This window comes from Symphalangus syndactylus, chromosome 13 (assembly GCF_028878055.3).
Source record: "Symphalangus syndactylus isolate Jambi chromosome 13, NHGRI_mSymSyn1-v2.1_pri, whole genome shotgun sequence".
Lineage (NCBI taxonomy): Eukaryota > Metazoa > Chordata > Mammalia > Primates > Hylobatidae > Symphalangus > Symphalangus syndactylus.
In genome coordinates, this window is record NC_072435.2 from 29,515,508 (window position 1) to 29,536,590 (window position 21,083).

Below are 21,083 nucleotides of genomic sequence, written 5' to 3' on the forward strand. Positions count from 1 at the left end.
CGGGTTTCCTCTTGCCTTTTCCTGTCCCCCACCCAGTGCTGGGAGCCGTGGCAGAGGCAAGAGCAGTGGAACTGACCCAGGCCAGTGGAGCCAGGGCCTCCGGGTGTGCCGGACCCGAAGCAGGGTAAGAGCCAGGGACCCAGCAGCCCAAACCCCTCCTCCCTGGGACCCAAGACTCAGTCCCCCAGCCATCTTCCATCCCAGGACCCAGGAATCCAGGGTACCATCCCTTTCCTCCCCCTGGACTCGCCAAGTCTGAGCCCCAGCCCCCTCCTCTCTCTGACTCGGAGTCCAGGTTCCCTCCACCCCATCCCCGCAAGAGTGCCTTAGGAGTTGGGGCCTTACCCGCCTTCCCTTAGGGCCATGCTATCTGGTGAACGGAAGGAGGGCGGAAGCCCCCGCTTCGGGAAGCTTCATCTCCCCGTGGGCCTGTGGATCAATTCCCCCAGGAAGCAGCTAGCGAAGCTAGGGCGGCGCTGGCCCAGCGCAGCCTCTGTCAAGTGAGTGCCATCTCTGCAGGACTCCTGCCCCTGCACACCTGCCTCCCATCTGTCCCTGTTCACGGCCCAGTCCCTGCAAAGGGCTGGCTCTGGTCCTCGTCCTGAATTGGGCAAGCGAGCTGGTGGGCAGGGGGAGACGGTGGGGTACAGCGATACCAGGGCGCGGTGGGAGTAAGAGCTAGGCCAGGAGGTGGAGTGAGGCCGGATGAGCACGGGGATGGGGACAGAAGGAGCAGGGGGATTGATTCACCTTCCTTTCTCCCCTCCCTGCTCACCTCTTGGAATTTCCTTCTGTGGGACTTGCCTTTATTTATTTATTTTTTTCTCTCTCTCTTTGCCTCGCGTCTCTGTCCCCACCCTCACCCCCGCCCCGTCCATCCACCCTGGGTCCCTGTCCTCTCTGTTCTCTGCCCACTTCCCTCCTAATCTGTCCCCCATCCCCGTCTTGGCGTGTCGTTCTGGGTCTCTCTCCCGCGACTCTGTTCCCCGGCGGACTCCCAGGTCTTCTTCGTCGGACACGGGGAGCCGCAGCAGCGAGCCGCTACCTCCGCCACCGCCGCACGTGGAGCTGCGGCGAGTGGGCGCTGTCAAGGCGGCCGGAGGAGCCTCCGGTAGCCGCGCCAAGCGCATCTCCCAGCTCTTCCGGGGCTCGGGGACCGGTACCACGGGGTCCGGCGGCGCGGGAGGCCCTGGGACCCCGGGGGGCGCGCAGCGCTGGGCCAGCGAGAAGAAGCTGCCGGAGCTGGCGGCGGGCGTGGCCCCCGAGCCCCCGCTGGCTACCCGCGCCACGGCGCCCCCGGGGGTCCTCAAGATCTTCGGCGCCGGACTGGCATCGGGCGCCAACTACAAGAGCGTGCTGGCCACGGCGCGCTCCACGGCGCGCGAGCTCGTGGCCGAGGCGCTAGAGCGCTACGGCCTGGCCGGCAGCCCGGGCGGCGGCCCGGGCGAGAGCAGCTGCGTGGACGCCTTCGCTTTGTGCGACGCCCTGGGCCGGCCCGCGGCTGCGGGCGTGGGAAGCGGCGAGTGGCGGGCGGAGCACCTGCGCGTGCTGGGCGACTCCGAGCGCCCGCTGCTGGTGCAGGAGCTGTGGCGGGCGCGGCCCGGCTGGGCGCGGCGCTTCGAGTTGCGCGGCCGCGAGGAGGCGCGCCGCCTGGAGCAGGAGGCCTTCGGGGCCGTGGACAACGAAGGTGAGAGGCGGGCGGGGCTCTGGGGCGGGGACTCGGCGCCAGAGAGGCGGGGTCCGTGGGGCAGGGCTTGTGGGTCTCGCAGGCTGGCTGGGGGCGGGGCCCGCGGGGGGGAACTGGACGGTGCGTGTAGGACTCCGGCAGGTGGAAGGCGGAGCTAGAGCAGGGCCGGGGGCGGCCAGACGGGCGGGCCTGAGAGTTGGGTGGGGCTTGTTGATTGAGCAGGAGTTTTACAGGGGCCGAGCTTGGGGTTTAGGCGGGGCGGTGGCTGGTTGCTGGTGGTGGCTTGGAGTAGCCTGAAGTGGCTCCGAATTGGGGTTAGGGCCTTCTGCAGGCATTGCAGACTGCCTTGGAGGAGGTGGGGTGTGTAGCGGGGTCTGCGGAGTAGTAGATCCTGAGGAGCGTTTGTGGAGTCCAGTGGAATGGGCGGGAGTCCGCAGGGGCCTAAGGGATTCGCCCTGTGTGGTAGGTTAGAAGACACTAGCAATTTGCTGATCTTTGAGTTTCTTTCTCTAACCAATCCCCACTTTCTGGTAGGGTTTCTGCGAGGTCTGTTAGGTGTACATCCTGCAGCTTAATGGCTTAAAATGTACTCTCCTTTGATGTGGTCTCTTGGGGCCAATTAGGAGAAAATCAACAGTGCAACTGTTTTGATACTGAATATTGACAAGGGTCTTTTTGAATTAAAGAACTAGTCCTGGCCGGGCGTGGTGGCCCACGCCTGTAATCCCAGCACTTTGAGAGGCTGAGGCGGGCAGATCACCTGAGGTTGGGAGTTCGAGACCAGTCTGGCCAACATGGTGAAACCCTGTCTCTTCTAAAAATACAAAAATTAGCCGAGCGTGGTGGCGCATGCTTGTAATCCCAGCTACTCGGGAGGCCGAGACATGAGAATAATTTGAACCCAGGAGGCAGAGGCTGCAGTGAGCCGAGATCGCGCCACTGCACTCCAGCCTGGGGGACAGAGCGAGACTTCGTCTCAAAAAAACACAAAAAACTGTCCTCCAGAAAAAGAAAAAGGAATTGGAGAGAGCTAGGAGCCGGAGGAGTAAGCACGGACAATGTTCTTGGGAGCGATGCAGAGCAGATGGGCGGGGCCTGTGGTGGGGTGGGGCTTGTGGAAAAGCGTGGTCTGGCGCAAAAACTGTTGGGTCCCGCGAGGAGTGGTGGCATGTAATGCGCATGGGTCTCTGTGGTAGGAGGCAGCTCTGCCAAGTAGGTTGAGGTGGTTATTGAGCAGGGCCTATGTGGGTGGAGCATAGAAGGGGGCGACACCTGCAGAGTGAGTGAATACAGGTTCCTAGATCAGGCCTGCTGAGGCCAAGATGGGCGGAGCCTCTGAGGGGCAGGCCTTGGATAAGACGGCCTTAGGCTGGGTTGGCTGCCAAGTGGGATCACATGGGAAAGGAAGGGGCTGAAGGAAGATATCAGTGTAGAGGCGAAGGAAGGCCTGGAACAGAAGGTAGTGTCAATGGTCAAATAGCTGATGCTGGACCGTGCCTGGCAGGGGTGGGACCTGGCACATTGAGAGCACGGGTCTGCTCAGGGAGCCTTCTAAATGCTTTTCTGTATCTGAGCCTCCCTTTGGGAGATAGAACGTTATAGCAATTCAACTGATGGGCTTTGAACTGGGGTTTGGATTCCAACCCATTCTGTGCCAGTTAATCTCAGTAAAATCCTAGGTGAGGATTCAATGGGATAATATATTCAATGTATATAAAGGGCCTATCACAGGACTTGGCACAGAGTAGGTGCTTAATAAAGAATGACGATTATAATCCTTGTCTCCGCCACCCCCTCGACAAAGTATCCATTGAGCACCTGGTGGAGGCCACACATTTTCCTTTTTTTGTTGTTGTTGTCATTATTGTTGTTGTTTGAGATGGAGTCTTGCTCTGTTGCCCAGGCTGGAGTGCAGTGGCACGATCATGGCTCACTGTGACCTCCACCTCCCGGTTCAAGCAATTCTCCTGCCTCAGCCTTCCAAATAGCTGGGATTACAGGTGCCCACTACCACGCCTTGCTGATTTTTTGTATTTTGAGTAGAGATGGGGGTTTCGCCATGTTGGACAGGCTGGTCTCGAACTCCTGACCTCAGGTGATCCACCCACCTCGGCCTCCCAAAGTGCTGGGATTACAGGCGTGAGCCACCGCACCCGGCCTGGCCACACAGTTTTCAGGGCACTGGGGAATACAGTGGGGACGTGGACAGATGAGGTTTCCACCCTCCTATATCTCACAAGCCTAGTGGGAAACACATCAGTCCATTCATTCGGCTCATTTCCACTCGGTGCCTACTCTGTGCCAGGTTTCCTCCTGGGTCCAGAAAAAGCCCAGAGTACCCGGTTGTGCACTCACCTGCTTCAACTTGGGCTGTCAGGGAAGGGTGTTTAGGAAGAGGTGATTTCAATCTTCTGTAGGGCAGGGTCTTCTCTGTTATCCAGTGACTTGAACAGTCCTAAGCATGTAGTAGGTAATCAATAAATATTTGTTTTGTTTTGTTTTTTGAGACGGAGTCTTGCTCTGTCGCCCAGGCTGGAGTGCAGTGGCACGATCTCGGCTCACAGCAAGCTCCGCCTCCCGGGTTTACGCCATTCTCTTGCCTCAGCCTCCCCAGTAGCTGGAACTACAGGCGCCTGCCACATTTTTTGTATTTTTAGTAGAGACGGGGTTTCACCGTGTTAACCATGATGGTCTCGATCTCCTGACCTTGTGATCCGCCCGCCTCAGCCTCCCAAAGTGCTGGGATTACACGCGTGAGCCACCATGCCCGACCTATATACTTGTTAAAAGAACAAATGGGCTGGGCGCTGTGGCTCATGCCTGCAATCCCAGCACTTTGGGAGGCTGAGACGGGCGGATCACAAGGTCAGGAGTTCGAGACTGACCAGTTCGAGACCAGCCTGGCCAACATGGTGAAAACCCATCTATACTAAAAATACAAAAATTAACCAGGCGTTGTGGTGCGCGCCTGTAATCCCACCTACTTGGGAGGCTGAGGCAGGAGAATTGCTTGAATCTGGGAGGCAGAGGTTGCAGTGAGCTGAGATCGTGCCACTGCACTCCAGCCTGGGCGACAGAGCGTGACTCCGTATTGAAATAAAAAAAAAAAGAAGAAGAAGAACAAATGATTCAATGGAGAAGAATGAATGAAATTCCTGAGCTGAAAACTGCAAGATGGGTATTAATCAGGAGAGAAAGGTGTTCCAGGCACAGGGAACAGAATATGCAAAAGCCTAAATCCTAAATGTGGGAAGCAGCCTCACCTCTCTGCAACCAGTTCTTTGTCTCATAATCTGCAACTCTGTATCTATCCCTGTCTTTCCAGGCTCAGCCTCACTGTTCTCCATTTCTCTGCAGGCACGGGCGCCCCTTCGTGGCGGCCACAGAAGAACCGCTCCCGGGCGGCGTCGGGTGGGGCGGCGCTGGCCAGTCCTGGCCCAGGCACGGGATCAGGCGCCCCAGCTGGGTCTGGAGGCAAGGAGCGTTCGGAAAACTTGTCCTTGCGGCGCAGCGTGTCGGAGCTTAGCCTTCAGGGGCGGCGGCGGCGGCAGCAGGAGCGGAGACAGCAGGCACTTAGCATGGCCCCAGGGGCAGCCGACGCCCAAATCGGAACTGCAGACCCGGGGGACTTCGATCAGTTGACTCAGTGCCTCATCCAGGCCCCCAGCAACCGCCCCTACTTCCTGCTGCTCCAGGGCTACCAGGACGCCCAGGTAAGCGGCGCCCCAGCCTCGCACTCCCAGAGCCCTATACCCCACCTGTTGGTGGGTGAGCAACAAAACTACAACTCCCAGAAGGCCGAGGGGCGCGCTAGCCTCAGGTACTCTAGTGGGGCATGGTCCCTCAAGATTCCAGAGTAGAGATTCACAGGAGAGTAGAGATTCACAGAAGAGTGGAGATTCACAGGTGAGATTCACAGGAGAGGGAGAGTAGATGGCTGAGAAAGAGTCCACTGGAGAAGGAAATAGGGAATAGTTGACTTTATTCAAAGTTGGAGGAAAGCACTGTCTTCGTTAAGGAGACTCCATTGTAGAAAGAAGATCCCCGCCAGGCGTGCGGCTCACTCTCATAATCCCAGCACTTTGGGAGGCCAAGGTGGAAGAATTGCTCGCGGCCAGAAGTTCGAGACCAGCCTGGACAACATAGTGAGATCCTTTCTCTACCAAAAATTAGGCTGGGTGCAGTGGCTCACGCCTGTAATCCCAGCACTTTGGGAGGCCAAGGCGGTGGATCACCTGAGGTTGGGAGTTCAAGACCAGCCTGACCAACATGGAGAAACCCCGTCTCTGCTAAAAATACAAAATTAGCCGGGTGTGGTGGCGCACGCCTGTAATCCCAGCTACTCAGGAGGCTGAGGCAGGGGAATCGTTTGAACCCGGGAGGCAGAGGTTGCGGTGAGCTGAGATCGTTCCATTGCACTCCAGCCAGGGAGACGGAGCAAGACTCCATCTGAAAAAAAAAAAAAAAAGTGGGGCATGGTGGTGTGCACCTGTGATCCCAGCTACTCGAGAGGCTGAGGCAGAAGGATCTCTTGAGCTCAGGAGGTCGAGGCTTCAGTGAGCTATGATGGCACCACTGTACCATCACCAGCCTGGGTGACACACAAAGGCCCTGTCTCTAAAATAAATTTTTTTTAATAAACTTTTTTTTTCTTTTTTGTTGGAGTCTCTCTCTGTCGCCCAGCCTGGACTCCAGTGGCGCGATCTCGGCTCACTGCAAGCTCTGCCTCCTGGGTTCATGCCATTCTCCTGCCTCAGCCTCCCGAGTAGCTGGGACTACAGGCGCCCGCCACCACGCCCAGCTAATTTTTTTGTATTTTTAGTAGAGACGAGGTTTCACCGTTTAGCCAGGATGGTCTCGATCTCCTGACCTCGTGATCCGCCCGCCTCGGCCTCCCAAAGTGCTGGGATTACTGGCATAACCCACCGCGCCCAGCCTAAAATTTTTTTAAATAAAAATTTTTTTAAAAGAAAGATCGCCTTGGAAATATCTATTTCTTGAATCTATTTCTTGAGAAGGAGTAACGGGAGTCCACCTTCTAGGGCAGGGAAGTCGTTTGGTGCCTGGGACCATGTTCTGGATAAGCCTGTGTTTTCTTCATAGGAGTGCACTGGCCCCCCCGACTCTCCTGTTTTTTTTTTTTTGAGACGGAGTCTCACTCTGTCACCCAGCCGGACTGCAGTGGTGCAATCTTGGCTCACTACAACCTCTGCCTCCCACATTCAAGCAATTCTCCTGCCTCGGCCTCCTGAGTAGCTGGGATTATAGGCGCCTGCCACGATGCCCAGCTAAATTTTGCATTTTTAGTAGAGACAGGGTGTCACCATGTTGGCCAGGCTGGTCTCTGAACTCCTGACCTCAAGTGATCCACCTGCCTCGGCCTCCCAAAGTGCTGGGATTACAGGTGTGAGCCACCGAGCCTGGCCAGCACTGACCCATTTTTAGAAGGTGATGCTTTACATTGGAACGATTTGACCACTATTGATGGAGGCAGGTGGTATTGATCCTTCTATCTATTTTACATAGCTGGGTACCAATAGAACTTGATTGGTACAAAAGAGAAAGAAAGGATTGGTGGTTGAGGATCAGTGGGAAGTTACTGCATTAATAGAAATGTAACATGTTGTCCGGGCACAGTGGCTCACTCCTGTAATCCCAGCACTTTGGGAAGCCGAAACAGGAGGATCACTTGAGACTAGAAGTTTGGGACCAGCCTGGGCAACAGTGAAATCTCGTCTCTACAAAAAAGGACGAAAAATTACCCAGATGTAGTGGCACCTATCTGTAGTGTCAGTTACTCAGGAGGCTGAGGCAGGAGGATCCCCTGAGCCCAGGGAGGTCTAGGCTGTAGTAAGCTGTGATCACACCACTGCACTCCAGCAGGGAGAATGAGTAATGTGTTATTGGAAATATTCATTTATGAGCAGATATCGATTGAATTATCCTTATGGTGTGGCCAACCGATGGTTAACAATGGTACAGCCAAGCTCAACAAGTACAGCTGGGACCAATGGCAAAACCTTGTCTGTATAAAAAATGAAAAACAAAAAGAAGGTGGTGTAGCTTATTCGACAGGTCCATTTTTACGGTCACAGAAAGATCCAGTTGGGTTAGGCAGCTTGACTGTGTATATGGGTGAGAAGGTAAGACTCTCTTCAGGAAAGAGCTTGTATGGAAGAATTCATTCCTCCTTGTGGGGGCAAGGAGATGGGGAGAGCTCACTGTAGTAAGAGGATTGCATATATCATAACAGCCATTCCTCTGGACAAGGCTGGAGAACACGAGGGTCTCTTTTGGGAAGGTGGTCAAATTGGAAGGACATATTCTTCCAGGTGGCAGTTCGTCTGCATAAAAAACGAAAAACAGGCCAGGTGCGGTGGCTCATGCCTGTAATCCCAGCACTTTGGGAGGCTGAGGCAGGCAGATCACGAGGTCATGAGATCAAGACCATCCTGGCTAACACGGTGAAACCCCGTCTCTACTAAAAATACAAAAATTAGCTGGGTGAGGTGGCACCTGTAGTCCCAGCTACTCAAGAGGCTAAGGCAGAAGAATGACGTGAAGCCAGGAGGCGGAGCTTGCAGTGAGCGGAGATCGCACCACTGCACTCCAGCCTGGGCGACAGAGCGAGACTCCATCTTAAAAACAACAACAACAACAACGAAAAACAAAAATTAGCCAGGTGTGGTGGTGTAGGCCTGTAATTCTAGCTACTTGAGAGGCTGAGGTAGAAGGATCACTTGAGCCCAGGAGGTGGAGTCTGCAAGTCTGCAGTGAACCAAGATAATGCCACTGCACTCCAGTATGATGACAGAGTGAGAGACCCTGTCTCAAAAAAAGAAAAAAAAAAAAAGAGAGAAAAAAAGAGGTTTCATTTGAATTGTTCATTCCTTGGAGGCAGGAATACCAGGTGAATCTATTGTAGGAATTCATTTGGGTTTGTCGATTCATGGAGTGGCTGTGATGTGAAAGTTCATTGTAGGTGCCGAGAAAGCATCCCTTCCTGGGTTAGGGAGCAGGAGAGCCCATTTTAGAAAGAGGGCTTTTATTTTGGGTCGTCCCATTCCTTCAGACAGGAATGAAGAACAGGAGATTCTACCTTCAGAAGGTGGTAAGACTGGAAAGGCCCATTTTTCTACAAGGGTAGATGAGCAAATCTTTTGGAGGTAGGAGTCTTTTTGGAAACATCCATTCATGGGGTAGGGGTAATGGTAGAATTTAGTGTAGAAGGGGGATCTATGCATGTCAAGATGCCTGTTGTTTCAGACGTGGTTGGTGAATGGAAGGGGGTCAGATTGAGTGGTTCTACATTTATGGAATGGAGATGAGAGTCCATTTTTTAGGACGAGGTCTTCTGGAATGCCTGTCTTCATTTGATAAATGAGATGGAACACTCCATGGTAAGAAAAGGTTGTCCGTGAAGGCATTTATTTATATGTGGAGTGACCAGAAGAGCCCACCATATGGAGATCCTTTTGGAGATGCCCTTTTCGGGGACTGGAATATTGAGAACATCCATTGATGGAAAGGGGGATTATCTCTTTGAAATCCTCCGTTAGGGGAGTGGGAGTACTAGGAGAGTCCATTGTAGGAGTATGTCTCTTTGGAAGTGAGATCATCATGGTGTGGGAAATGGGTAAGTCCACTGTAGAAAGGGGGTCTCCTTAGAAGTGCGCACTCAGGGGAAGAAGAAATTGGAGGAAACTTTTGTTCCAAGAGAATCTCTCTCTCTTTTTTTTTTTTTTTTTTTTGGAGACAGAATTTTGCTCTTGTTGCCCAGGCTGGAGTGCAATGGCATGATCTCGGCTCACTGCAACCTCCACCTCCCAGGTTCAAGTGATTTTCCTGCCTCAGCCTCCCGAGTAGCTGGGATTATAGGCATGAGCCACCTTGCGCGGCTAATTTTGTATTTTTAGTAAAGAGAGGATTTCTCCATGTTGGTCAGGCTGGTCTCGAACTCACTACCTCAGGTGATCCGCCCGCCTTGGTCTCCACTGCTCCCGGCCTCTTTTTTTTGAGTCTCACTCTGTTGCCCAGGCTGGAGTACAGTAGTGTGATCTTGGCTCACTGCAACCTCTGCCTCCTGGGTTCAAGCGATTCTTGTGCCTCAGCCTCCCAAGTAGCTGGGACTACAGTCATGCACCGCCATGCCTGGCTAATTTTTGTATTTTTAGTAGAGACAGGTTTCACCATGTCTGGTCTTGAACTCTTGACCTCAGGTGATTCGCCTGCTTCAGCCTCCCAAAGTGTTGGGATTGCAGGTGTCAGCCACTATGCCCCGTCCAAGGGAATCTCTTTAAAAGTACCCATTCATTGCTTTAGGAATATTGAGAAAAACTATTATTGGAAGGGGAAATAAATCTGGAAGCCTTTATCATGGTGGGGTGGGGGTGAAATAATGGACAAGTGGGACCGGGGATGGGGAAAAGGAGATTTCCTTGGAAAGGTCCATTCTTTGAGGGTGAGGGTAGCTGGACAGTTCATTTTAGAAATTGGGATCTCCTTGGAAGCATCTAATGCTTGAGGGAAAGAAATAGTAGAGCCCAGATTAAGAAATGGGTCTCCAGCCAGGCGCGGTGGCTCACGCCTGTAATCCCAGCACTTTAGGAGGCCAAGGCAGGCGGATCACAAGGTCAAGAGATCGAGACCATCCTGGCCAACATGGTGACCCTGTCCCTACTAAAAATACAAAAATTAGTTGGGCGTGGTGGTGCGCGCCTGTAGTCTCAACTACTCGGGAGGCTGAGGCATGGGAATCGCTTGAACCCGGGAGGGGGAGGTTGGAGTGAGCCGAGATCGTGCCACTGCACTCCAGCCTGGCAACAGAGCGTGACTCTGTCTCAAAAAAAAAGGGGGGGTCTTCTTGTACATAGCCGGTCTTCGGGATGGGCATTATGGGACCATCCACCATACAAAGTACCTGGGAAGAGTCCACTCAGTGGCGGTGGGGGTGCTTAGAGAGTCCTTTGAGATCCCAGATCTCCTTGGAGTGTTTATTCAAAGTCGATGGGGGGGCCGGGCGCGACAGTTCATGCCTGTAATCCCAGCACTTTGGGAGGCCGAGGTAGGTGGATCACCTGAGATCAGGAGTTTAAGACCAGCCTGGTCAACGTGGTGAAAACCTTTCTCTACTAAAAATACAAAAATTAGCCGGGTGTGGTGGTGGGTGCCTGTAATCCCAGCTACTCAACAGACTGAGGCAGGAGAATTGCTTGAACTCAGGAGGCAGAGGCTGCAGTGAGCAGAGATCGTGCCACTGGACTCCAGCCTGGAGGACAGAGCAAGGCTCCATCTAAAAAAAAGAAAAAAGAAAAAAAAGTTGGTGAGAATAGGAGAGTTGTTGTAGAAAACAGAGAAACCAGATCTGAAGATCTGTACTGAACTGATGTCCTTAGTGCATCCTCGTTTCCCCTCCAGGACTTTGTGGTGTATGTGATGACGAGAGAGCAGCACGTGTTTGGTCGAGGTGGGAACTCGTCGGGCCGCTGCGGGTCCCCAGCTCCCTATGTGGACACCTTCCTCAACGCCCCGGACATCCTGCCGCGTCACTGCACAGTGCGCGCGGGCCCTGAGCACCCGGCCATGGTGCGCCCGTCCCGGGGCGCCCCAGTCACGCACAACGGGTGCCTCCTGCTGCGGGAGGCTGAGCTGCACCCGGGCGACCTCCTGGGGCTGGGCGAGCACTTCCTGTTCATGTACAAGGACCCCCGCACTGGGGGCTCGGGGCCTGCGAGGCCGTCGTGGCTGCCCGCGCGCCCCGGGGCCACGCCGCCGGGCCCTGGCTGGGCCTTCTCCTGTCGCCTGTGCGGCCGCGGCCTGCAGGAGCGCGGCGAGGCACTGGCCGCCTACCTGGACGGCCGTGAGCCAGTCCTGCGCTTCCGGCCGCGCGAGGAGGAGGCACTGCTGGGCGAGATCGTGCGCGCTGCAGCCGCCGGCGCGGGAGACCTGCCGCCCCTCGGGCCCGCCACGCTGCTGGCGCTGTGCGTGCAGCATTCCGCCCGTGAGCTGGAGCTGGGCCACCTGCCGAGACTGCTGGGCCGCCTGGCCCGGCTCATCAAGGAGGCCGTCTGGGTGAGCGCCCCCCAATCGCCGTCCAACCCCACCAGCGCCCCAAGTCCCTTCTCCAGCCTCCCCGCCCCACCTTCAACCCTTTTCATAGCTGAGCTGGATGAAACTACTGTTCCCATGACGCCTCGGGAAGGATTTGAGGTTTTGGGGTTTTTTTGTTTTGTTTTTTTGTTTTTTTTTTCTGCCTCCGGGGTTCCAATGATTCTTTTGCCTCAGCCTCCCGAGTAGCTGGGATTGCAGGCGCCTGCCAGCACGCCCAGCTAATTTTTTGTATTTTTAGTAAGATGGGGTTTCACCATATTGGCCAGGCTTGTCTGGAACTCCTGACCTCGTGGTTCACCCGCCTCGGCCTCCCAAAGCGCTGGGATTACAGGTGTGAGCCACCACACCCGGCGTTTTGGGGTTATTAAGCAAGCCCCGCCCCCCCCATAGAATGCTGGGAGATGTAGATCCACTGCACTTAAAGGGAAGCCCAAACTCACCTTAGGAGAGCTCACCTAAGCACGAACTCACCTTAGGAAGAAACCATTATGGGAGATAGTGGGGAGAGATCCCACTGGATGTGAAGTTGAGAGATCAGTGTGAGAATTCACCGCAGCCCATTGGACTTGGAGCTTAGATAGCAGTGAGCGAGTTCATTCTTGGAGGCGAGGAAGCACAAAGCCACTGGACCTACAGATGGAAGTTCCAGAAAGAAACCATTCAGAATCGGGGAAACGTTCCATCCTATTGAGCTAGGGCCTAACCAGAGAGGTTTAAGGAGTTTCTTGGGGGAAAAAATTGGAGAAGAGGACCTGAAGGAGCTAGACCACGCATAACCATAGGGTGTGTGTGTTTTAAAAAGTTAAGGAGAGACCATTCTAAAGCTTGTGGGATTTGAATTTGTCTCAAGAGCCAGGCGTGGTGGCTCGTTCCTGTAATCCCAGCACTTTGGGAGGCCAAGGCGGGCAGATCACCTGAAGTCGGGAGATCGAGACCATCTGGCTAACATGGTGAAACCCCGTCTCTACTAAAAATACTAAAAATACAAAAAATTAGCCGGGCGTGGTGGCACATGCCTGCAATCCCAGCTACTTGGGAGGCTGAGGCAGGAGAATCGCTTGAACCTGGGAGGCAGAGGTTGCAGTGAGCCAAAATTGAGCCATTGCACCCCAGCCTGGGCAACAACAGGGAAACTCCATCTCAAAAAAAAAAAAAAAAAAGAACCTGTATGAAGAGTGAAGGCCAGTTGCAGTGGCTCATGCCTGTAATCCTAGTTCTTTGGGAGGCCAAGGTGGGAGGATCATTTGAGCTCAGGAGTTGGAGACCACCCGGGGCAACATAGTGAGACCCCATCTCCAAGAAAAGTAGGACCAGTCTCTATGAGAATTGTGCTTCTAGAAAAACCAGAGTATTAACTCTTAAGCCCCTCAGTGGATCCCCCTCACCTTGATTCTGATCTTACTGTTCCACAGGAAAAGATTAAGGAAATTGGAGACCGTCAGCCAGAAAAGTAAGAGAAATTCTGAGCAGAGCGGTCTGGAGGGATGCAGGGGTTGGGTTTTGCATCTAGTTCTGTGTTCACCCCATGCATGTCTCAGTGCAAGTTTCTGCTTCTCCTTGCACTCAACTTTTCCAGCTGCGCAATGGGGGTTGGTCTTGCTGTCCCACTTAGACTTAGATCTTGGGGTTTGTAAACTATGATGAGGGTTGGGCAGGGATCACAAATTCCTTCCTCTTTTTCAAGCCACCCTGAGGGGGTCCCCGAGGTGCCCCTAACTCCTGAAGCTGTGTCTGTGGAGCTGCGGCCACTCATGCTGTGGATGGCCAACACCACGGAGCTGCTTAGCTTTGTGCAGGAGAAGGTGCTGGAAATGGAGAAGGAGGCTGACCAAGAGGGTGAGCTCTGACCCAGGCTCAGGCTTGTCCAAGTCTCCCATCATGCCCTGCACCTGGGGACCTGGGCTCCTGGCTGCCGACTTCTGGTTCTCCCTCTTAACCCCAAGCCTGTCCTCAGACCCACAGCTCTGCAATGACTTGGAATTATGTGATGAGGCCATGGCCCTCCTGGATGAGGTCATCATGTGTACCTTCCAGCAGTCTGTCTACTACCTCACCAAGGTTGGCCCTTGCCTCTTGCTTCCTGTTTGACATAGCGTTGCTTCCTGTTTCACATAATACCACTTCCTGTTTGTGGTAACATCACTTCTTGTTTGAACTACACTGTGTGGCTCTGATGTCACTATTTGACTCAAGATTTTCTGCTTCTCTGACATGACATCCCATCTCACCCAAGGACTTTGCTGTTCTGACACCACTTATTTGAGCTTACATCACTTCCTGCCTTCCGGCTTCTTTTCCTTTGTAATCATCACCTGAGCAAACGCGGTGGCTCACGTCTGTAATTCCGGCACTTTGGGAGGTTGAGGTGGATGGATCACTTGAGGTCAGGAGTTTGAGATCAGCCAGGCCGGGCGCGGTGGCTCACGCTTGTAATCCCAGCACTTTGGGAGGCCGAGGCGGGCGGATCACGAGGTCAGGAGATCGAGACCACGGTGAAACCCCGTCTCTACTAAAAATACAAAAAATTAGCCGGGCGTGGTGGCGGGCGCCTGTAGTCCCAGCTACTCGGAGAGGCTGAGGCAGGAGAATGGCGTGAACCCGGGAGGCGGAGCTTGCAGTGAGCCGAGATTGCGCCACTGCACTCCAGCCTGGGCGACAGAGCGAGACTCCGTCTCAAAAAAAAAAAAAAAAAAAAAAAAAAAAAAAAAAAAAAAAAAAAAAAAAAAAAAAAAAAAAAAAGGAGTTTGAGATCAGCCTGGCCAACATGGTGAAACCCCATCTCTACTAAAAATACAAAATTAGCCAGGCATGGTGGCCTGCGCCTATAATCTCAGCTATTGGAGAGGCTGAGGCACAAGAATCACTTGAACCTGGGAGGTGAATGTTGCAGTGAGCCAAGATTACTTCATGACACTGCACTCCAGCCCGGGAGATGGAGCGAGACTCTGTCTCAAAAAAATAAAATAGAGCCAGATGTACTGGCTCATGCCTGTAGTCCCAGCACTTTGGGAGGCCAAGGTGGGCAGATTGCGAGGTCAGGAGTTTGAGACCAGACTGACCAACATGGTGAAACCCCGTCTCTACTAAAAATACAAAAATTAGCTGGGTATGGTAGCGCGTACGTGTAATCCCACCTACTCAGGAGGCTGAGGGAGAAGAATCGCTTGAACCCAGGAGGCGGAGGTTGCAGTGAGCTGAAATCACACCACTGCACTCCAGGGCGACAGAGACAGACTCCATCTCAAAAAAGTAAAATAAAATGAAACAAAATTAAAAAAAAGAGTAATCATCACCACTTTTGACAGGCTGACCTCACTACTTGGTAACATCACCATTACCACCTTCTGAATCTCCCACTTTCTAAGTCTACTCTTCAGTCACTGTTAAGTTTCATATATAATAGATAGATAAATGATTGATAGATAGCTAGAGATCAAATAGTGCCAGGAACTGTGATTTAAACTGAAGATCCTCTTTCATCAGGCCCCACGTCCTTCGCTTGCTGACCTCACTTCCTACAGCTCTGAATTCACTTCCCTTTCAGAACGACAGATCTTTTTCTCTGAGTGCCCTTCCTGGAAGGGCCTGCTTTCTGCCCCAGTTTCCCCACCACTACCCTTGACCTTAACACTGCTTCTTGGCATTCTCAGGGTTTCTGGCTTATGGTGGGCCTGATGCCCTATGTGCAAGAATGAGAGAGGATCTTTTGGGACAGATAACTATCAGTCTCTAAGTTCCTCTAGCAGGCTGGATTGTGAAGCCCTTTCCTCCTTCACTTCCTGTACATTCCTGCCAAGTGTGCGTTTGTTTCTTCTGTTTCTGACCTCATTTCCTGTCCTTGGCCTGATCTCATTTTCCACTGGCAAACTGCCATCCCACTCCCACTTCCTGACTCTCCATTCTTTTTCATTCCTTCGGGAATTCGGGATGAATAATTCTTTGACTGAAAGGGAACTCTTTGTCCTCCTTGAGCTCTCTGCTGAGAACTACAAGTCCCACAGTGCACAAGAGGTGATCTTAAAATACTCAAGAAATTTATACACCCTTCTACCAAGTAGGGATTTGCTCATGCAGGCCCTTTGGGTGTTGACTGTAGAATGGACTACAACTCCCAGAAGACTTTGGTGGAGCTCCCCACTATCTTCATGCTCTATTACCCTGAAGCTTCCTGGGAGTTGTAGTCCAATCACTTGTTTCCACGTCTCTATTTCCTCAGACTCTGTATTCAACGCTGCCTGCTCTCCTGGATAGTAACCCTTTCACAGCTGGTGCAGAGCTGCCGGGGCCTGGTGCGGAGCTGGGGGCCATGCCTCCAGGATTGAGACCTACCCTGGGCGTGTTCCAGGCAGCCTTGGAGCTGACCAGCCAGTGCGAGCTGCACCCTGACCTCGTGTCTCAGACTTTTGGCTACTTGTTCTTCTTCTCCAATGCATCCCTTCTCAACTCGCTGATGGAACGAGGTGAAGGTTGGCTGGGAGCTGTCAGGGAGGTAAAGACAGGAGCCACTGAGACTCAGGTCAAATTAGACACACCACGGGCTCAAGCCTCACCTTTGGGTACCCTGGAGAACAAGCTCCAGATCCCAGGCTGAAGGATACAAACAGTCTGGGAGGCAGGAGGACAGAGTCCAGCCAACCAACTGCCTCTCATACCTTTAATGCCCACAGGTCAAGGCCGGCCTTTCTATCAATGGTCCCGAGCTGTTCAAATCCGAACCAACCTGGACCTTGTCTTGGACTGGCTACAGGGAGCTGGGCTGGGCGACATTGCCACTGAGTTCTTCCGGAAACTCTCCATGGCTGTGAACCTGCTCTGTGTGCCCCGCACTTCCCTGCTCAAGGTGACTGCTGGTCAGCTGTACCTGACCCCTGACCTCTGACTCCTCAACCCCCCTCAGCCACCTTCTATATTCAGCTCACCGTTGGAGCTCCCCTTGAACCCTATGCCATCCCCAGCCCCAGCTCAGACACTGTAGGTAACACATTGGCAGGTAGAAGGAAGCCAGCACCAACAATGACTAAACTCAGCTGTGTCTGAATCCTGGTGGAACTTATTAAAAATAGTTTCCAGGCCAGGCGCAGTGGCTCACGCCTATAATCCCAACACTTTGGGAGGCCTAAGTAGGTGGATCACTTGGGGCCAGGAGTTTGAGACCAGCCTGGCCAACATGGCGAAACCCTGTCTCTACTAAAAATACAAAAATTAGCCAGGCTTGGTGGCGCATGCCTGTAATCCCAGTTACTCTGGAGGCTGAGGGAGGAGAATCGCTGGAACCTGGGAGGCAGAAGCTGCAGTGAGCCAAGATTGCACCATTGCACTCCAGCCGGGGCGACAGAGCGAGACCCCATCTCCAGAAAAAAAAAAAAAAGTTTCCAGGGTCCCTCACTCAGACATGCTGAGTCAGAAAGTGTGGTATGAGACCAAGGAACATGATGATTAAAACATTCATTGAACATGAACTACCTGCCAGGTACACTGTTTAGCACTTCTAGTTTAATGCTGACAAAGCCCCATCGAAGTAGGTGACTGACTATTTTTCGGATGAGGAAACAGAATCAGGTAGGACAGTTCGCTTGATTTCACTTATTTTTCCTTTTTTTTTTTGAGACGGAGTCTCACTCTGTCACCCAGGCTGGAGTGCAATGGCATGATCTCGGCTCATTCCAACCTCCGCCTCCTGGGTTCAAGCGATTCTCCTGCCACAGCCTCCTGAGTAGCTGGGATAACAGGCACGTGCTACCATGCCCAGCTAATTTTTGTAATTTTAGTAGAGACAGGGTTTCACCTTGTTGGGCAGACTGGTCTTGAACTCCTGACCTCAGGGGATTCGCCTGCCTTGGCCTCCCAAAGTGCAGGGATTACAGGCGTGAGCCACCATGCCTGGCCAATTTCAATTATTTTTATTTTCCTTTCTTTTTAAGTATCTTACAAAAACTGTCCCCCATAGACATTTATTTATTTATATCAAATGTTTATAATGGGCTGGGCGTAGTGGCTCATGCCTGTAATGCCAGGATTTTGGGTGGCCAAGGTGGGAGGACTGCTTGAGCCCAGGAGTTTGACACCAGTTGGCAACATACGGGAGACACCATCTATACCGAAAATTTTAAAAATTAGCCAGGTGTGGTGGCACACGTCTGTGGTCCCAGCCACTCCAGAAGCAGAGGTGGAAGGACTGCTTGAGCCCAGGAGGCTGCAGTGAGCCACAGTCATGCCACTGCACTCTAGCATGGGTGACAAAGCAAGACCCTGTCTCAAAACAATAAGAAAGTTTACCATGCATTTAATAAGCCCCAGGCAGCGTTCCAAGTACTTTACAATTTTGCCATATTGCATCCTTATACCAACTCTATTAGATAGTTCCTGTTCTCCAAATTTAGGGATGAGGAGACTAGGGGATGGTGACCTGCTGGAAGGTAATTAGTGACCCACCTGGGATTTTTGAACTCAGGCAGTCTAGGTGGAGTCTCTGATGCTAAGCACATTGATGGTTCTGACGTCAGCTACAGCAGGTGTAGACATTGTAAAACAGATATAGAGTGGCCACCATAGAATAATGAATCCCAACTGGGCACAGTGGCTCATGCCTGTAATCCTAGCACTTTGAGAAGTTTGAGACCAGCCTGGGCAGCACAGTGAGATCCCGTCTCTACAAAAAATTAACCAGGTGTGGTGGTGTGTGCCTGTAGTCTCAGCTACTCTGGAGGCTGGGGCCAAGGATCACTTGAGCCCAGGAGTTTGAAGCTGCAGCAAGCCATGATCGCGCCACTGCACTCCAGCCTGGGCAACAGAATGAGGCCCTGTCTCTTTAAGGACAAAAAAAAAAAAAATCCCCAAGTACCATCACCAGATTCAATAATATAAACGAATGGCCAATCTTATTTATTTCCACCCCACTCATTTCCTGTCTCCTCAGTTATCCTGAGGCAAATCACATTTTTAAAAATTGCTGGGAGCACACCCTTCCCCACCATCACTTTAGTGATAAACAGACTTCACAGTGCCCGGAAGACACTGCAGAGATGCCATTATCTTCCGCCACACCCGCACCCCTTATGGAAGCCCTTCCATTTCATTTCTCGACTGCCCCGTAATGACCATCAACCTCTCACCTGGTCTTCCCACCAGGCTTCATGGAGCAGCCTAAGAACCGACCACCCCACCTTGACCCCCGCCCAGCTGCACCATCTGCTCAGCCACTACCAGCTGGGCCCTGGCCGCGGGCCGCCAGCCGCGTGGGACCCTCCCCCTGCAGAGCGGGAGGCTGTGGACACAGGTGAGGAGCAATGGGATACAGCATTGGGGCTGTCAGCTTTCTTCTTCTTTTTTTTTTTTTTGAGACGGAGTCTCGCCCTGTCACTCAGGCTGGAGTGCAATGGCGCGATCTCGGCTCACTGCAACCTCTGCCTTCCGGGTTCAAGCGATTCTCCTGCCTCAGCCTCCCGAGTAGTTAGGATTACAGGTGCGCGCCACCATGCCTGGCTAATTTTTTGTATCTTTAGTAGAGACGGGGGTTTCACCGTGTTGGCCAGGCTGGTCTCGAACTCCTGACCTCGTGATCCGCCCGCCTCGGCCTCCCAAAGTGCTGGGATTACAGGCGTGAACCACCGCACCTTTCTTCTTTTCTCAGGATCTTGGAATCCAGATCCCCAGTTTCCTTCTAACCCCAGATTCCCCTCCACCAGGACATAAGTGCAGGACCCAGCCCCTTCCCCCGTCAAGATACAGGAGTTCAAGCTCCCAGCTCCCTTTATTCTCTGGGGTTCGCATCCCTAGTCCATTCCCTCCACCAGCCACCCACCCACCACCCCTAGGAGTCCAGGTCTCGGGACTTTCACTCCCCTGAACTTGATTCCTCCACCTTTAGGAATCTGTAAGGCAAGTTCCCAGCTCTTTCTCAGGGATTTGGGAAGCCGTTTCCCAGGCAACGGTGGCCTTCCATCGTGTGAACTACAACTTCCATCATGCCCAGGGGCTCCTAGAGTAGAGTGTGAACGGACCCCGCCCCATGAGTTGCTGGGGTTTGTAGTTTTTTTCTTCCTTTGGGTGTGACGCAGCCTCGGCTCTCCCCGATGCAAACTACCTCACTCCCACTTTCAGACTCTAACCGCGCCTTCTTTGGCCTCACAGGGGACATCTTCGAAAGCTTCTCCTCGCACCCGCCCCTCATCCTCCCCCTGGGGAGCTCGCGCCTGCGCCTCACTGGTCCAGTGACGGACGACGCCTTGCACCGTGAACTCCGTAGGCTCCGCCGCCTCCTCTGGGATCTTGAGCAGCAGGAGCTGCCAGCCAATTATCGCCATGGGCCTCCCGTGGCCACGTCTCCTTGAGAACCAATATCAAACGAGCGCGCGAACCTTGAAATGTCACGGGCTTCTATTGACAGGAGCCCGCCTGAGCGCAGAGCTTTCTGGGAGTTGTAGTTCTTATCCCGCGTGGAATGTTGGGACATTGAGTTTTCGGGAAGTAGCGGATGGGACGGTGGGAGCATGGGCTTAGGATGTGAATGCCAGGGAGCAATAAAGGTATCTGTGGTATCGGCAGCGCCTCGATTGTTGTTAAGACTCAGGGGCGCTAATGATGATTTTCTGCAGAACAAGGTTGCAGGGCCCTTGTCTGGGCCCCTGCCGAGTCTGAGGAGGTATTTATAGCCACGGCCTTGGCTCGCCCTTTTGCATGTAATCCAACCCAAGAGCACAGGAGCCTCCCACACCCCTCAGAACACGGCCCTAAGCTTGCTCTGCCGATTATAAGGCCCTCAGTCCTTCCAGTGGGAACCAGCGATGTCTCCCTTCGACACCCCCCCAAATCCATACTCCAGCTCCCTCCTCCCTCAGACCCAGGAATCTGAGTCCCCAGACCCCTCTGGACCTTTTTGCCTGCCGTGCACACCGCCAAATCCCAACACCTCTGTCCCTGTTCCCAACACCCCAGAGGCCCCTGCCTCTTTTTCTTCAAACCCAGGACTCCAGGTCCCCATCTCTCTCCTAGCTTGGATCCAGGAATCTGGGCCCCAGTTTGAACTTTTCACTCCCCTGAACTTGACTCCAGTTGCTGCGTCAGGGAAAAAGTAGGCGACAGGTGGCACCTGCCATTAGGGCCGGGACACGACCACCTGCCGCTGCTGCTCACCCGGCGCCCCTCTCCAGGCACCTGCTTCTGTCAGTCGGCCTGCCACCGCTCCACCCGACCCCACAGCCCCAGGACGTGCAGGAGGAGCGAGCCGGGGAACCCTGACTTCCCCCCTCCCACCCCTCAGCATCCCCCAAGGACCGCTCGGGCCCTC

At 53.5% G+C, this 21,083-nt stretch overlaps 1 protein-coding gene and 1 long non-coding RNA gene across 2 annotated transcripts; one reads left to right on the forward strand and one right to left on the reverse strand.

Moving 5' to 3' along the window:
- The first annotated feature begins 50 nt into the window (after positions 1-50).
- RASIP1 (Ras interacting protein 1) lies at positions 51-20,340 on the forward strand. Its single transcript, XM_055235824.1, has 12 exons — positions 51-124; positions 360-500; positions 1,002-1,687; positions 5,045-5,400; positions 11,105-11,758; positions 13,210-13,247; positions 13,482-13,633; positions 13,752-13,855; positions 16,014-16,257; positions 16,465-16,637; positions 18,926-19,073; positions 19,928-20,340. Exons 2-12 carry the CDS (start codon positions 364-366, stop codon positions 20,125-20,127), a joined length of 2,892 nt encoding a protein of 963 aa, XP_055091799.1. The 5' UTR covers positions 51-124; positions 360-363; the 3' UTR covers positions 20,128-20,340.
- On the reverse strand, positions 10,490-20,109 carry LOC129459305 (uncharacterized). The gene is made up of 4 exons (XR_008649959.2): positions 20,001-20,109; positions 16,127-16,275; positions 12,269-12,427; positions 10,490-10,979 (listed from the first exon to the last, which is right to left on the reverse strand). It is a non-coding gene; the product is annotated as an uncharacterized lncRNA (long non-coding RNA).
- Positions 20,341-21,083: the final 743 nt, after the last annotated feature.

Coding starts and splice junctions, on each gene's coding strand:
- RASIP1 (XM_055235824.1), top strand. CDS start 364: ATGCTATCTGGTGAACGGAAGGAGGGCGGAAGCCCCCGCTTCGGGAAG. Junction 11,759..13,209: donor TCATCAAGGAGGCCGTCTGG/GTGAGCGCCCCC, acceptor ACTGTTCCACAG/GAAAAGATTAAGGAAATTGG. Junction 16,638..18,925: donor CCCGCACTTCCCTGCTCAAG/GTGACTGCTGGT, acceptor TCTTCCCACCAG/GCTTCATGGAGCAGCCTAAG.